The 17,727-nt window shown below is 40.4% G+C and overlaps 1 protein-coding gene across 1 annotated transcript in view; it reads left to right on the forward strand.

Moving 5' to 3' along the window:
• Positions 1 to 1,680: 1,680 nt before the first annotated feature.
• The window catches only part of LOC308306609 (myosin heavy chain, fast skeletal muscle-like), a gene marked incomplete at both ends in the record, with an annotated part of 56,519 nt that continues 40,472 nt past the window's right edge, over positions 1,681 to 17,727 (forward strand). The window contains 13 exons of the mRNA XM_080751648.1: positions 1,681 to 1,887; positions 3,054 to 3,197; positions 4,079 to 4,235; positions 4,514 to 4,605; positions 5,068 to 5,119; positions 5,655 to 5,753; positions 6,808 to 6,911; positions 9,298 to 9,436; positions 10,562 to 10,680; positions 13,078 to 13,227; positions 15,419 to 15,589; positions 16,624 to 16,756; positions 16,990 to 17,160. Of these exons, the coding sequence (XP_080607774.1) occupies positions 1,681 to 1,887; positions 3,054 to 3,197; positions 4,079 to 4,235; positions 4,514 to 4,605; positions 5,068 to 5,119; positions 5,655 to 5,753; positions 6,808 to 6,911; positions 9,298 to 9,436; positions 10,562 to 10,680; positions 13,078 to 13,227; positions 15,419 to 15,589; positions 16,624 to 16,756; positions 16,990 to 17,160 (1,738 nt within the window). The remainder of the gene's footprint in view (positions 1,888 to 3,053; positions 3,198 to 4,078; positions 4,236 to 4,513; positions 4,606 to 5,067; positions 5,120 to 5,654; positions 5,754 to 6,807; positions 6,912 to 9,297; positions 9,437 to 10,561; positions 10,681 to 13,077; positions 13,228 to 15,418; positions 15,590 to 16,623; positions 16,757 to 16,989; positions 17,161 to 17,727) is intronic.

A 17,727-nucleotide genomic window follows, 5' to 3' on the forward strand; every position in this document is an offset into this window, starting at 1 on the left:
GCTGGTTTAAGTGCAGACTGGATTTCAGAGTTCCATTGGGTGGTGAGTGAAACTTCAGCTGGCATTCATAGTCAACTACATGCTGTTAGACATGTTAACTGCCTGGCACTTTGTTCAGTTGTCTTTGACAAACATTTTTGCCTTAATTTCATAATGGCTTTAGAATAGAATACGAGTTGAAAGTGTACCGTATCATGTGAGGAAAATAACTATTGCTTCAGTGCAATTGTATACCAGTTGCTGTCGGATGGGAACCTTGTAATTTGTAAGCATGTAACGATTCACTCAACTCAAGATACGATTCTTGATTTGAACAACAATACCACATTATTTTCCAGACAAATTACCGAAAAATCTTTATTTCTCTTAAAGGACAACAAGGGTTCATATTTTGGATTGTAATTAGAGAAAAGAAAGAGTGTTAAAATATTTTCATTTACTGCTTTCTATAATTTTAGCGACAATAATGAAAACATTTTAACACTCATCTTTTCTTTTCTCTCATTACAATTATAAAATATGAACCCTTGTTGTAAAAAAAAACTAAATGCCTACAAGCTGTTGTTTAATACTTTTCAATGGTTAAATATTTATAAAACCCACAGACAGACTTAACCACTTTCGCTTTCAAAATGTGTTCTCTACGTTTGATATTTTCATTACTTTTGTGTGACACTTTTGTACGATGAAGTAGGGCATTAATCTGCTACATTAAAAAGATGTAAAAGTTGAATTATGGATATATGAGGTTTCTGCCCGACAGTGGCATAAAATGAAATGGTGAAAACTTTTTTTAATTCAGAACAATTCACCAACAATTGGAATGAGCACATTTAATTTAGTTTCACAGCATGTTGTTTATACATAGAGTGGATCACTCGACTCATCTGGAACTGAGTTGTGCGTGTGTGGAAGTGGTGTGGCAGGAATTGATTAATTTGTTAGGAATCATTATAATCATATTGGAATTTAAAATATATAATCGATTTGTGTATTGACATGTAAATGAATAGGCTACTCATGTTTAATTCATCAAAGTGATGTGTTTTTGTCACATTTAGGGTTGCACCTGTGAAAGGTTCCACAGTTCTTGTACAGTGGGGAAAAAGTGAGTGTTCATGATGTTTCTTTTAAACATACACAATATCACAATAGTCCTAGAGTGGTTCTCTATACCTTTTCAGGCTGCGACCCCCCCCAAAATAAACCTATTTTAACTGCGTACCCCTACCCTGACAAGCACTTGAAATTGTAGGAGTTTAGGCATAACATTTAGTTTGACTCTGTTACACAGATAAATATTGTGAATATAGCAGTTCTGCGAACTCACAACACCTCTGTTTGGGAGGCGTTGTGAGCTTGTAGATCAGCCTTTTTTTCCTCACAAATGTTGCCTCTTATATTATTCTTATTCTTTTTTGAGTTCTTAAAAGATATTTGGAATATATCAGATCTACATGCTCACAATGCCTCGCAACGCGGGCGTTGTGAGCATGTAGATCTGCTATTTTCACAATAGAACCCGTGTTATACAAAATGTAATGCTTCAACTCTTAGTGCTTGTCATGGTGGGGGGGGGGGGTCCCCACTCCCCAGTTAAAATATGATTATTTTGGGGGTCGCGGCCTGAAAAGGTTGAGAACCACTGATCTATTTGTCTGTCTACAGAAAGCCGACACCATGAGTACGGACGCGGAGATGGAGCAGTACGGCAAGGCCGCCATTTACCTCCGTAAGCCGGAGAAGGAGAGGATCGAGGCTCAGACGGCGCCCTTCGATGCCAAAACGGCAGCGTACGTGGCGGACACCAAGGAACTGTACGTCAAGTGTAAAATCCTGAAGAAAGAAGGTGGCAAAGTCACCGTGGAAGTGCTCGACACCAAGGAGGTATAGCAGGGGCTGAGGCTAAAATCACATAGGGGACAGCAGCTGTAATCAGTATCAACAATACATTCAAGTTGTGTTTTGAAGTGGTGGAAAAAAGTGCTCAAATGTTTTATTTTAGAAAAGTATCAATACTGCAATGTAGAATTAGGCTGCACCCACACCAAAGTACCTATGAGAGTGGAGTCCCCATTCTGCCAATGCATTTCAATGGGAAGGGGGCAGTTTCATGCCAGTAGAGGATATTTGCGCGCAATGCCGTTGCCGACCTCGCGTTTATGCTGGAGCAGATACATTCTGAGGTCCAATCGGGTGAGTCGAAGGCGGAATGGCTTTGGGACAGAATGCGCTCTCTGCGTTTTTAGTCAGCCGCACACAAAAATAGTTTATCCGCTGGCGACCATACTTTGGTGTGGGTGCAGCCATACTCTGTTACAAGTAAAAGTCTGGAATAAAACATTTACATCATGCAGAATGTCCCCTATCAAGTTTTCTAATGTATAAAAATCTTTTGGAAAATAGCAGATCTACAAGCTCACAATGTGTCGATATCGCGAGCTTGTAGATTTTCAAAGTCTAAGGTGGTAAATATAGGATGGTAGTATATTTTTTAACAATAGAGTAACAAAGTCATGACGTCACTCGCTCATCCCCCGGTTTCGTTGGAAGTAATTTCCCTATGGAGAATAACATTGAGTCATCTTAAAATCGTCTCATAAAAGCATGTGGTCCAAAAATAAACAAACGGTCTCCGCGATATTGTCGGGGAGGTGGCTGTATGGTTTATGATAGTCAGTCACTCATATTTGATACAGTTTGTTTCTGGGGAAAATGTAACTAATTCGGCGACAGTAACATTAGCGTTTTCTCACCATCAGTTGATTCTTCATATCCATATGAGTCAAACCGCTGAGATAATTTGTTTACGTTTGGAACACAGTTCTTATATGGCGCGATATGAAAAAAGTCTATGGGAATTCAGAATGGGGGGGGAAAAACGGGAACCAGGTAGGTTGGTTAATTTACATCAAACTTCGGTGCTCTATAATCCAACTGTAATTAGTAGTAACTACATTTTCAAATGAATGTAGTGGGATAAAAGTACAATATTTGCCTCTGTAAACTGTAATCACAATACATTCTGAAGTTGTGTTGTGCATTTCTTTTAGGAAAGAACTGTGCCTGAGGATGACGTCACCCCTATGAACCCTCCCAAGTATGACAAGATTGAGGACATGGCCATGATGACCCACCTCACTGAAGCCACCGTCCTGTATAACCTCAAAGAGCGTTACGCAGCATGGATGATCTACGTAAGACCTTTACTTCTACCTGCTAAGAGCACTGCATTTGCTGCCTGTGTCTAGGACTGTCACGCTTATGGAATTGTACTTGATTAATTTGTCGCTCAAATAATTGCGATGAATGATTTCTGGGCGTTTCTGTCGAACATTATGAATATAAATTCCATTTCTGTTTGACTCTTAGGCCCAGGGCAGATATTAATTACTTTATACTTAAAAAAAATCTTTTAATAGTGGAAATAGCCAATCTACAAGTCCACAACGTGTTGTGAGCTTGTCGCAAGTTACTGTGAAAAGCTCCAATGGCTGTCTGTCCGTCCGTCTGTCCTGTCACACTTTTGTGTCACACTTTTGCCCCTACTCTTATCTCTGGCACCGTTGGCCCTATCGATGCCAAACCTTGCACACACACCCCTTGGATGGCAAATCACAACCTCCAGTCCTGATTTCTCACATGGCCCTCTTCTAGCGCCACCATCAGGCCGAGTTTTGCAAAAGACATTTTTTGGACACTGCTCCTACATATTTTGGCCTAAAATCACGCAAAGCCGTACACAGTATCTCTAAAGTCATGTCATCAACGTGGATCTGTCCCATTTCCCATATTCCCTCCTGATTGGCTACGATTGCCTTCTAAAGTTTGTGTTTGCGACGTGACGGTCACTTATCTCCCGATTAGGGAGTCTTACTGGCTATCGATGTTATTGTTATTTCCACTATTTTTTATCATGTTTGAATATATTAACATCTTTCAACATGGAAATAAGAACAATGCATTTGCCACCCGTGTCTGTATTCTCAGCTACACAGTGAACTGTTTTCTCAGATACAGTATGTACTGTATGTGCATGGTCACTGATATATTATGTTCTCTCTCGTCTCCCCTCCAGACCTACTCTGGCTTGTTCTGTGCCACTGTGAACCCCTACAAGTGGCTCCCAGTGTACGATCCAGTGGTCGTCTCCGCCTACAGGGGCAAGAAGCGTGTGGAGGCCCCACCCCACATCTTCTCTGTCTCTGACAACGCCTATCAGTTCATGCTTATTGGTATGTAGTACTGTACTGGTCAGGACAATGTACTGTAATAACGTCAGAGACTAATGGTTTTGTGCTGTTTAGATAAAGACTAAAAGTGCATTTGTTTCACCTTTTTACAGATAGGGAGAACCAGTCTGTCTTGATCACGTAAGTTTTCTCACCTACTGTACTAGCCTAGGCTTTAAAAAACAACCAACCAAACAACATTGGCATTGTAATCAAATAGACTACACTAAATGCATGTCTGTGGACGTATGCTTTTATAACCAGTGGAGAATCCGGTGCAGGGAAGACTGTGAACACCAAGCGTGTCATCCAGTACTTTGCCACTGCAGCTAGTTCAGGAAAGAAGGCAGAGCCCACCCCAGGCAAAATGCAGGTACTTTATTTCTTTTTAACTTCGACAAATGACTGTTTTTGAACAAAAAACATGTCATATCATTGCTGTCAGGCAGAAACCTCCTGCCGTATCTCCATATTTTAACTTCTGTGTTCTTTCGTAAATGATTGATTGATTGATTGATTGATTGATTGATTGATTGATTGATAGATTAGTTTATTGAAAATAAATTCAAAAGGATGAAAAACACAGGGCCCTACTTGATCATACTGCAGCATCACACAAAAGCATCAAAAGTAGCAGATCTGCAAGCTTGATACACAGCGCGAAGCAACTCATTTGAGTTTGCAGCTCTGCTGTTTTGCTGTTTTTATTTTTTTTATCCTGAACAATGTAACTGTTTTTTGGCCATATGAGGTTTCCAGCCAACAATGACGATATGCATATGGCAATTTATACGAATATATATATTAAAACGTGGTGATGTCTAAAACATTGTAGGGGTCACTGGAGGATCAGATCATTGCAGCCAATCCCTTGCTGGAGTCCTATGGTAATGCCAAGACTGTGAGGAATGACAACTCCTCTCGCTTTGTAAGTGTAAATGAATTTAATGGTATGAGAAATCATCAACCATTTTTGCATTGTAGAAGGGATGTTACAAATTGTCTTATCATGTCACACAGGGTAAATTCATCCGAATCCATTTTGGCTCAACTGGTAGACTGGCCAGTGCCGATATTGAGACATGTGAGTATAAAGTTCACATATTATGAATTATAAATGCCTTCATTAACCCTTGGGTGGCTGTGGCTCAGGAGGTAGAATGGGGTCGTCCAATGATCTGTGGGTCGGCGGTTCGAATCCCGGCTCCTCCATGTCAAAGTGTCCTTGGGCAAGACACCGCCTCCAATGAGTCGGTCGGTGTTAGCTTGCCACCATTGGTAAACTAAGTACATTTACTTTACTGTACTCAAGTAAAATATTGAGGTATTTGTACTTTACTTGAGTATTTCCAATCTCCAATACTTTTACTTAAGTAAAAAAAGTTTGAATGCTTTTTCCACCACTGATTATAACCCATATAGATCTGCTGGAGAAGTCCAGGGTGACCTTCCAGCTTCCGGCGGAGAGAGGCTACCACATCTTCTACCAGATGATGACGGGCCACAAACCTGAGATTATTGGTAAATGTAATCACTGGTGATGCAGCAGCGATAACATACATTCATGAAGTAAGGGATAACATCTCGCTCAGCGGTCATTATCGAGTGATAGGAGGTTGATATGCCACCGACGCGAAATGGAGGTGGCATATCAACCTGAAGGGCTTATTGCACGGTTACTTACTAAATAAATGAATACATTGACCCAAGTAAAAAAAACTACAAGATATTTCTTTGCTTACAGTAGTGAAAGTGTTGTACTGACCGTCCGCAGAGCGCAACGTCGCCTCGACGCAAACAAGGAAGTGTTGATCAAATAGAATCAATATTTGGTTACTGCATTGTCTATTTCTCGTTTTCAAAAACATTCTTGAGAGCAACGTTTAGTTGTAAATGACGCTGTGTGTTTGTTTACATGGCTGACATGTTGGATACAGCACAAGATTCACGCAGTACAGCCTCAGTGCAGCAGGTGTTCTGAGTCTTTGATTAGGCAGCGGTCTGTTATCAAGCGGAGCGGTCTGTTATCCAGAAATATCAGACCGCTGATTTCAGATTGACCAATTAGATTTATTAGAAACAAGCATTCAAACAAGCCGTGCAATAATTAAGCAATATTACACGAGAGGGTGTGCATTATCACGGTTATCTGGCACGACAGTCGACAGACTGCAGGAACGAGCCAAAGGCGAGTTCCGTTGGCAGGACTGAAGTGCCAGATAACTGTGATAAGGCCCTCGAGTGTAATATTGCGATTACACAACTGTTGCCCTTAAAAAAAAACATGTCAACTTCATTTCATTGTAATTAAGATATTCGATAGGAATTTGTAATTTTTTAATGCCACAATTAGCTACTATGTTCCTGAACTTCACATGAAAACTGCTAGCCTTGCTGCCTAGCATAGTGTGGGGAGAAGGAGGGCGGCGGGCGCACAGCTGAATTCTTTGCTTGATGAGACAGTGCAGTAGTGCTCGTTATCTGCACTGTTGGAGAGCCTGTTTTTCATTGAGAGCCCGACTACCCGTTGTATAATGAAAAATAACTAATTTAAAACGATCTTAATCCTTTTCAGAAATGGCGCTGATCACCACCAACCCCTATGACTTCCCATTGTGCAGCATGGGTCAGATCACTGTGGCCAGCATCAATGACAAGGAGGAGCTGGACGCCACTGATGTGAGTCAACATCATTTCAATCTTTCAGCGGTGGAAAAAGTACTCACATTCTTTATTTAAAGAGGTCGTGCCATAGTTTTGTAGGCTACTTTTTCTGTTTTATATGTGTCTATGGAGTTAACATTACTAGTCGTCTCGAATAGACCATGCACCGGGTGTGGTTATAATGTGCAAATGTGCCTTCCCTGTGTATTTTTTGTTTCTTCCTGAAAGCTGAAAGCCAAGTCAAAAGGCCCAGTCGAAAAACACAGATTTAATCATAAACTGTCACCTTTCACCCAACACTGTGGGTCACCACCCACCTGACAACCAGGCATACTTAATGAACTGGTGGGTGTGGCCACATAAAAACATAATTTTAACACTTTCTGTACACTTTTTTTTTTTAAAGATTTTTTATAATCATAATACCTGATCATCATGTTTTAGGGGGGGGGGGGGATCATGGCACCTCATCTTTAAGTAAACGATTCAATACTGCAGTATAACAATACTCTGTTACAAGTAAATGTCGAGAATTCAAAATGTACTAAATAACGAATAAAAGTATTGGTATCAAAATGTACTTAAAGTACCAAAAGTAGAAAGTAATCATTATGCAGAATGTCCCATTTCACAAAAAAGAAATAGCAGATCTACAAGCAGGGGCGGGCATTTGCTCTACGCTGCGCAGACTACGCAACTGCGTAAAGCCCCTAGGGGGCCCCCTGCTGGGCTCATTATTCTGAGCATTTAGAAAAAAAAAGTAAGTCTCTAGCCCATTCCTGTCAAAAGTTATGTTTTTTTTTAAAGAATTGACCAACTGCTCACTGGAGTCAATAGATTTCACACAGAGACCAGCTGGCGACAATTGAGTTGATTGATTGGAATGTTAAGTGATCAGCTCTCTCTCTTGTCTCTCTATGAATTTCCTGTACATACGTGCAATATCCAAACTGTACTCAAAGATTACACATATTAGGCTTGAAAAGTAATGATGTTAAAGGGGAAGACCACCCATTTTCAATATTGAACTATGTCATTAATATACCTTAGAGGAGTTGTGTGGAAATTAAAAAAAAGTTCCCCCTCTTCTGTGTTGCCTAGAACTGGAGGATTGATTTTGGGGTTTGTATTGCAAATTACAACTTGATGACATCACACATTGTACTTTACAATACAAACCTCAAAATCAATCCTCCAGTTCTAGGCAACATAAAAGAGGGGGAACATTTTTTTTATTTCCACACAACTCCTCTAAGGTATATTAATGACATAGTTCAATATTGAAAATGGGTGGTCTTCCCCTTTAAGAAAATAAATTATTTTATCAAAATTTTGAAAAATAATAATTAAAAAGGAATTGTAAAAATATAAATTTTAAAGTATTATTATTCACTGATATTCCCTTATTGTTATTAAAATAATTATTGTCCTGCATCAATATGTCCTGTATAAAAATATACATACCTTTGATGATTACCTTACTTACCTTACTGTACTCTTCTTAAATTAATCAAATAGATCCAAAATGATTGTGGTTAGGTATTTAAAACCAACCATAATGACAACAAATAGGCTTCCTCTGCCTCTGCTCTTCATTGTCTTGTCAAGTTCATTGTCTTGTCATGCTAAATCATCACTTTTTCAGAATAGGTATTGAGGCATTTTTAATTCCTGCGCTTCGCGCATACTGTTTTTCGCGCATACCAATTTTTCACTCGCGCTCATGGGGGGGGGCCTCTTTTACTACCTTTGTGGGGAGCCCCCAGTTTATAAAAACCGCTCCTGTCTACAAGCTCACAATGCGTCACATCACGGCACATTGTGAGCTGTGAGATCAGCCATTTTCAAATGGCCGAATTGGGCTGAAGTGGGTAATGTAGCCTATGTTTTGTAGTAATAATCCAAATTGACAAAGTAACTTGTAGTGGAGTAAAAGTACAATATTTGCCTCTGAGATGTAGTGTAGTAGAAGTAAAAGTGTCGGAAATTAGTAATATAGTAAAGTTAAAAATACCTCAAAAGCATGTACTTTCCACCACTGCCCTAAAGTAGTGGTTCTCAAACTCAATGATCCACAATCCACAAATTGTATTTGACCTCGGACGCCCCATCTAAAATGGTTTTGTGCCAGGACCCCCAGAAGAGAAAATCAACATCAAACATTTGAAATTTTTCAAAATGTTTCAAAAATAGCAGATGTATAAGCTTGCAGTGCAGCACGAAGTGACGCACTGCGACCTTGAAGATCTGCTATTTTTTAATAGCCAACATATAAATGGACCCCACTTTTAGAACTATTTTCTAATATCCAACATATTAAATGGACCCCGCTTTGAGAACTACAGTCCCAAAAGGGATGTTCGTTGATCTAACGTTTCGTCTGAAATACCTTCGAACGCAGTCCGCCATCGACATCCTGGGCTTCAACGCCGAGGAGAAAGTGACGATCTACAAGTTCACGGGTGCAGTGATGCACCACGGCAAGATGAACTTCAAACAGAAGCAGCGAGAGGAACAGGCCGAACCAGATGGCACAGAGGGTGAGCATGCTTCAAAAATAACCAGTAGTTTTATCAAAACAGTAAATTGTGTATATTCTACATCAGTGGTTTTCAACCCTTTTCATATCAATATAACTTGGCGTGGTTGTATTTAGGCTCCCTGCTCTTCCATTGAGATATTTAGATTGTGTCAAAGGTCCGGGACCCCTAGCGGGTCCTCAGAGTTACTACAGGGGGTCCTCCAAATCTTCCAATCCTTTTTATATTAACAACTTGAACCCTAGCGTCCATATTCTGAGAACTGTAGCCAAAAATGGCAGATCGGCTATTTTCGGCAAAGAGGTTTTTGGTGTAAGAGGGGAAAAAGAGCAGACTAAGTACAAAGTGAAAGGTCAAATTTATTAGCTAATGACGGCTCAAGTGGTTAAATATCTGAACACACAAATTGACATGAATCCAAAATACACTGACGATTGTGCTGTCAAACGATGAAACTAAAACTATATGGAATCTATGAAATGTTGTGGGGGTCCCTGCTTCATCTCTCTCTCAACTAAGGGGTCCTTGGCCTGAAAACATTGAAGACCACTGACCTAGACACAGAAAGGTCCACAGAATGACAGGCCTGCTCTGCCGGAAACATCGCGAAAAAATGTTATGGTCATTTGTTATTCACTGTTCCATTGACTCCACTACACAGGAACAGAAAAATATTTAAAAAATGAAAAAAATCTGCTTTAAGTAGCATGTGAGGGGTCAAACTGGAGGGTTTTCATGATTCTGAATCCATTGCAAGCACTTGTTTTGCACAAAACACATTCCTTGGGCTAAAAAACAGTGCTACAAAACTGACAAAAGTGATGAGTCATCACTGTGATGACTGTGTTTTAATATGTTTCTGTTCCTGTGTAGTGGAGTCAATGGGACAGTGAATATACAAATGGCCATAAAAACTTTTCGCGATGTTTCCAGCAGAGCAGGCCTGTCATTCTGTGGCCCTTAATGACCAACCTAATAGATAAAACAGAAATAAAATTCCTTGAGCTTTTGGGCCTGTGGGTCCCCGACTATAAGCAGGACACCAGGTTCAAATCCGGCGTAGAGGAGGAAAGTTCCATAGTGCTGCTTTAAAGATCATGACATTATTTCCCTGACTTGTTGTAGAGGCTGACAAGATCGCCTACCTGATGGGTCTGAACTCGGCAGACATGCTGAAGGCTTACTGCTACCCCAGAGTGAAAGTGGGAAACGAGTACGTCACTAAGGGACAAACTGTGCCACAGGTGAGCCGATACCGGTACATTGTGTTCTTGTTCTGATTTCATACACACATCTCATATAATCGTGAAACCTCCTATCTCCATATAGTGTGGGGATTTAAGGGGAGCAAATGCTAATTTTTGTGCAAATTTGTCTTAAAGCGCAAAATGTTGCACAGATGTAGCCCAGGGCTTGCTCTAATGATTTAGCTAGGGCGCCCGAGCCGCCGACCTTCGTGGTCGCCACAGCGGCCAGATCAAGTTGGGCTCCCATTGACTTTCTATACAGGAGGAAAATACCCAGAAAAACATTTTTTTTCTGGGTATTTAAGTAGGATCTGAGGGGTCTAACTAGGGGTTTGTCATGATGCTGAATCCATTGCAGGCATTTGTTTTGCACAAAAAACATTCCTTGGGCTAGAAATGGCCTCAGAAAACGATGCATGTATGGTTGAGCATTCATGTTAGTCGGAGGCCTTAGGGTTTTTTTTCTCATGCTAATCAATCTAAAAGTGCTAAATTTTGCACAGATGTAGCTCAGGGCATGCTCTAACGATTTAGCTAGGGCGCCCGAGTCTGCGACCTTCGGGGTCGCCACAGCTCCCATCGACTTTCAATACAGGAGGAAAATACCCAGAAAAACACTTTTTTCTGGGTATTTAAGTAGGATGTGAGGGGTCTAACTAGGGGTTTGTATTGATGCTGAATCCATTGCAAGCATTTGTTTTGAACAAAAAACATGCCTTGGGCTACAAATGGCCCCAGAGAACGATGGTTTAGTGATGAAAAGTGATGAGTCGTCACTTTTCAGAGTTTTGTGGGTGTTTTCTGGAGCTGTGGTGACCCCGAAGGTCGCCGACTCGGGCGCCCTAGCTAAATCATTAGAGCATGCCCTGAGCTACATCTGTGCAAAATTTTGCAGATTGATTAGCACGAGAAAGAAAACCCTAAGGCCTCCGACTAACATGAATGCTCACCCTATACATGCATCGTTTTCTGAGGCCATTTCTAGCCCAAGGAATGTTTTTTGTGCAAAACAAATGCCTGCAATGGATTCAGCATCATGACAAACCCTAAGTTAGACCCCTCACATCCTACTTAAATACCCAGAAAAAAAATGTTTTTCTGGGTATTTGCCTCCTGTATAGAAAGTCAATGGGAGCCCAACTTGATTTGGCCGCTGTGGCGACCCCGAAGGTCGTCGGCTCGGGCGCCCTAGCTAAATCATTAGAGCATGCCCTGGGCTACATCTGTGCAAAATTTTGCGCTTTAAGACAAATTTGCACGAAATTAGCATTTGCTCCCCTTAAATCCCCACACTAATATTAGATTTTTTTTTCTTAAATCGCAAATGAAATGTCCTACTTGATCATACTACAGCGTCACACGAAAGCATCAAAAGTAGCAGACATGTTCAGCCTTATCACCATGTCATTATTGTGCATACAAAGAAACAGCAACACTTACATTAACATAAAGTAATAACACAGTATCTCAATCAAAAACAAATTGAATTGGATGATTAATATGTAATATCTTATATACATATAAGAGTGATATGTAATAATATTATGGTTTTGGTAGAGTAACTACTCATTACTGGGTAAAGTAATAAATATTACAATAATATATTGTAATATATAATTATAACTCGTTAATGCCAAACACTGACCACCAATGACATATTTTGACACTAGTGCTACCACTAAATGGTACAGTACACAAGTTGTATCCATATAGCGTATATGTACAGTATAATTAATACACTGCCTCAGTGGCGTCAAAAGCTAGGGTATGGCAAAGATGGGAGTCCTCATGGATAAGAGGCATTTCATTTTGTTTAACACGGTTCTATTGTGAAAATAGCAGATCTACATGCTCACAACGCCTTGCACTGCGATGCGCTGTGAGCATGTAGATCGGCTATTTTCACAATGGCTGAAAAAAACTAGTATTTTCAGTTTTTTACACAGGTTTCTACGGTTTCTTGGGCTGGATATGGCAGCCTGGAATGGTTGTTCAAGTGCAGCTAAACTTAGCATGTTAGTAAACGTGCCACAATTAACAATAATGCATTGCACCTGTGCAGCTGACCTGCGGAACCTGGGAATATACCATTTTGTCAAGCTGGGAAGAATACGGGAAGTATAAGTGTGTAGAATATAATTATAATACCTTGTTAAAGTGACCATTAACAACATAATAACCAGCGCAGATAGACAAAGAGACATTCATGGATTTATATTTAAAAGTAACTTTTATTTCCCCCCCTGGACCCAGGGTATGGCAGCTGCATACCCCTGCCATACCCAATTGACGCCCCTGCACTGCCTACAACAATGAGAGACAGAGGCACGTGGGACTGCTGAAGATGCCCAGACATTCACAAATGAATAACTTCCTTAACACCTACTTCCTTAGGTGATGAACTCAGTGGGTGCCTTGGCAAAGTCCATCTATGAGAAGATGTTCTTGTGGATGGTCATCAGAATCAACCAGATGCTGGACACCAAGCAGCAGAGAAACTTCTACATCGGTGTGCTGGACATCGCTGGTTTTGAAATCTTTGACGTAAGCATACGTGAGCTTGTTTTCAGGCTAACCCGGAGAGTGGGCACTGCATGGGCGCTACAGACAAGTGGGCATCTCAAGGTCCTCGATGTAAAATTGGCTATATTCTCCCAAATTACAAATATTTTTATTTGGCCATTTTCAATGGAATAAATCGTCGAAACACGTAGGACGGCTCGTTGGAAAGCGTAGGACGAGCCAGGACCACCAACGTTTTTACAAGCAGCTCATGGTAAAAAAGTAAAAAAAACAACAAAAATAAATGTCGCTTGCCGAGAAAAAAGCCGAACTTGTTCGGGATCGGCACTAGACAAGTTTTTTAAGTACATGATAAGAACATGCTTGTAGGCCTAATATTGCTACAATTGCAACAAATTGCCACAAAACCTGTTTATCCAATCATTTTGGACATAAACACAAAGTTGAAGAATAAATTTAGGTTTGATAATGATGTACCGTGCATTTTCAAATCATGTGTGCTTTACACCACTTATGACCATATACAATATTTAATTTACTATTACCAGCTGGCTAAAGCCGGTCTACTGTATGTTCCCCCTTATGAGGAATGTTGGGGTTTCCTTCCAAAATAGAGGCGAGCCCTTCATTTCATCTATATACCCATCAGGGAAAAGGAAATGAACTACAGATTTTAAAGTTGAAACATAAACATCCTTAGATTAATAACAACTAGGAATTGTGGTTGTGGGAGCTAGTGTGGTTGCTGTTTTGCCTGTGTTGCCCTATTGGGCAACCACACTAATGAAATTTGCTATGTTGTTCAAAGGAGTCGCATACGGTATGTTATTTAAAACTGACGTTTTATTACAAACCTAATTCGCTTTTTAGCTTGCTGCAAGCTGGTATAAGTTATAAGTTATATTATTGAATGCTTTAACCAGTGAAAAATAGCAGATATACAAGCTCACAGTGCGGCACCGAGTGCCGCGCTGCGAGCTTGTAGATCTGCTATTTTTGAAAAAGTCGTGAAAATGTGTGCAAATCTTTGAATATATGTATTTTCAAAGCGAACGTTTGTAACTTCAATTTTGCTTCTGGGGGGGTCCCTGGAACTAAATATTTTGAGATGGGGGTCCATGGCCAAATACAAATAATTTTGGGGGTCCTTCAAATGAAAAGGTTTGAGAACCAATGAAATAGTAGTCTCTCAAGAACAGTCTAACTGAGCTCCATTTAAGTGAAAAGGACCTTTTCTTTGACGACGGCTGGCCAGATTGCTGACATAGAAACATAGGGTTTTTTTAAAAAAAAACTTAGAAGGATTCAAAAGACACTTATAGAATCGGGTCAAAATTCTAATTTTCACAATTTTTCAAAAATAGCAGATCTACAAGCTCGCAGCGCAGCACAGAGTGCCGTGCTGTGAGCTTGTATATCTGCTATTTTTCAATAGTTAAAGCATAAAATAATGATACACAATATAGTGTACCCGTTCTGAATGGTGGCAGACTAAAAGGGTCATTCCCACCGGGCAAGACAAAGATAAATAATATAGTTCTCAATTGAAGTGGATGGTAGTGTCCACACTGGATGCTCCCATCCACTTCAATTTTTTATATTTATCTTGCGAGAGAATGTACCTTATAATTCCTTTTGTCACAATGTTGTCTTTAAGAGATTGGGGCTAATGATTGATAAATAAGAAATTCACACTAAATATAAAATAAAAGAAATATAGAACTTCACTAAAATATAAAATAATATAGAATCTGAGAGATGATGAGGTAGGAGTTTCCAGCAGCTTTATTCAGAGAGGCATCAGAACAAGTCCAGGAATGGCATAAATCAAGTATACAAGACACAGCCTAGAGGACAGGGTCCTAAGCACTGACCTCACCTGTGTGAAGCCAGGCTCAAACTGAGTTTCTTAGCATAGAATATAGTCACTATAAATACATGTCCAATATGTCAGGGGCTGCAGACAGACAGATGGTTCAAACAGGAAGACGCAGTGAAATAAATGACACCCCAGTACTAATCAATGAAAGGCCTACTGTAGGTGTGATTTCCTCAGGACACAGATCACAATCAACATCTTACACAGACAGACAGAGTGACAGATGGTCTGTAGGAGACAACATTTTAGTTTTTAAGTTCACCTTGATATTAAACAAAATATGACATGTTTAAACAAAGATATCCTATTTATCAATGATATTTCCACTCGCAGTTCAACACCCTGGAGCAGCTGTGCATCAACTTCACCAATGAGAAACTGCAACAGTTCTTCAACCACACCATGTTTGTTCTGGAGCAAGAGGAATATAAAAAAGAGGGCATACCCTGGGATACCATTGACTTCGGCATGGACCTGGCTGCCTGCATTGAGCTCATTGAGAAGGTACTGTATACAATTGTTTTGTGCTTTAAAGGTAGGGTAAGGGATATTTTTGGGTTAACATAAGTGTTACATTGCTTTATATTCTGATAGCACTAATTGGTGTAGAGTAGAGTTAGCCTGGATCCAGCCCATAGACCCACCCACTCTCAGAACGGACTGTTTCTCTGGTCTGGTGTTGTAATATGAATCTGCAGTTTATCCCGTCCAAAATGGCGGCTCCTCCAATGAGTGCAGGGGGTGGGGGTGGATCTAACGAATATCCAATCCGCGCAGCAGTGGAAACGATTACATTTCAGGAAGAGCACACACCAGGCAGCACACACACACACACATACAGTACTCACACACGCACACGCTGATTTCACCAAGCTGTTGATTACATGTTTCTGATTGCAGTTATGTGTGTAAGCAGTCACTCGCACAGACACACACACACTCCACGCTCGCGGCCGTACGCGTCCGCGATCACTCGCACACAGACACACACGCGATGTTTCTTGCCATTGTGTGTGCTAATGGCTAGCAATGTTGTGCGCACGGATGAGCGGCCTACACGTCGCTTTGTGTGTATGCACGTCCGTATGTCTGTGTGTCCGTCCCACAAAGATGGACATTGGTCAAGCTTCGCGGGACTTTAATGAAAGTAACTCATAAATGGCACCACTCACTACACACAAAGTGTGATTTTTTTTAATGAATACATTATGTTAATACAATACAACTGAAGTGAGCGGTGCTTTTTATGAGTTCATTTCATTAGAGCTTGTAGATCTGCAATTTCTTTTAAATCGTGAACATTTGAATATCTTTCTACAAATGTCTTCTAAATCCTTCAAAGGTTTTTGAAAAACTCATGTTTCTATCGTCAGTGGTTCTCACACTTTTTCATGTCAAGGACCCCTAGAATCATATGTATTTGGCCGCCGACCCCCATCTCAAAATATGATGTATCAGGGAACTCCCCAGAAGCAAATATTTGCGTTACAAATGTTCACTTATTATGTTATTTTGCTTTTGTCTCCTTGTCCAAAAAGCCCCTGGGCATCTTCTCCATCCTTGAAGAGGAGTGCATGTTCCCAAAGGCGTCAGACACCTCCTTCAAGAACAAACTCTATGACCAGCATCTGGGGAAGAACAAGGCCTTTGAGAAGCCCAAGCCTTGCAAAGGCAAGCAGTGGTGTAAAGTAACGAATTGCATTTACTCAAGTATTATACTAGTAGAATTCTGATGTATTTTTACTTACTTTTACTTACTAAATCTACAAGTAAGTAATCTGCAAGCTCGCAGCGCAGCACTCAGTGCCACGCTGGGAGCTTGTAGATCTGCTATTTTTCAATAGTTAAAGCATGAAATAATTCTAGGACTAAATTGAGAATAATACTTTTTCCCGCCACTGAAGGCAAGGCAGAGGCCCACTTCTCCCTGGTCCACTACGCGGGTACCGTGGACTACAACCTGGCAGGCTGGCTGGAGAAGAATAAAGACCCACTTAACGAGTCTGTTCTGCAGCTGTACCAGAAGTCTTCAGCTAAACTGCTGACCATTCTGTATCCCGCCGCTGAGCCTGAAGGTAATATGATTTAACTATAACTATGTACGTTCAAGATGTATTTCTGTATTTTCAAGTAACAAATCTTACAACAAAATGCCGATGGCTGCCGAGAGCTTAAAGGAATATTCCACTTTAAAAAAAAAAAATGTTTTATTGTCAACTCAGGCTTTTATGAATAACCTGAACAGATTTTAATTTGCTTGATTCAATATTTAGATATTTGATATTCATTTTATCAGACACGACCCCTTCCTATACAAACAAAGCCATTGTAATTTCAACCATGATAGATTCATCAAAACACCCATCTTGGGGTGCCCGCTGGCCTACTGGTCCAGGCTCATACCACATTGTGTAGCCTGGCAGCGTCGCCGGTTCGATTCCCTGTCCAGACGACCTTTGCCGCATGTCACTCCCCATCTCTCTCCTATCAATAATAAAGGCATAAAAGTCTTTAAAAACACCCGTCTTTTTTTCTGGTGACTCATACTACCCTCCTAAAACACAAGCTGCCATGTTTTTCTTTTCTTTTTTTTCAATCAAATATCTAAATGTTGAATTAAGCAACTTAAAAACTGTCCAGGG

Source organism: Nannobrachium achirus (genome assembly GCF_963921795.1).
Source record: "Nannobrachium achirus genome assembly, chromosome: 21".
Lineage (NCBI taxonomy): Eukaryota > Metazoa > Chordata > Actinopteri > Myctophiformes > Myctophidae > Nannobrachium > Nannobrachium achirus.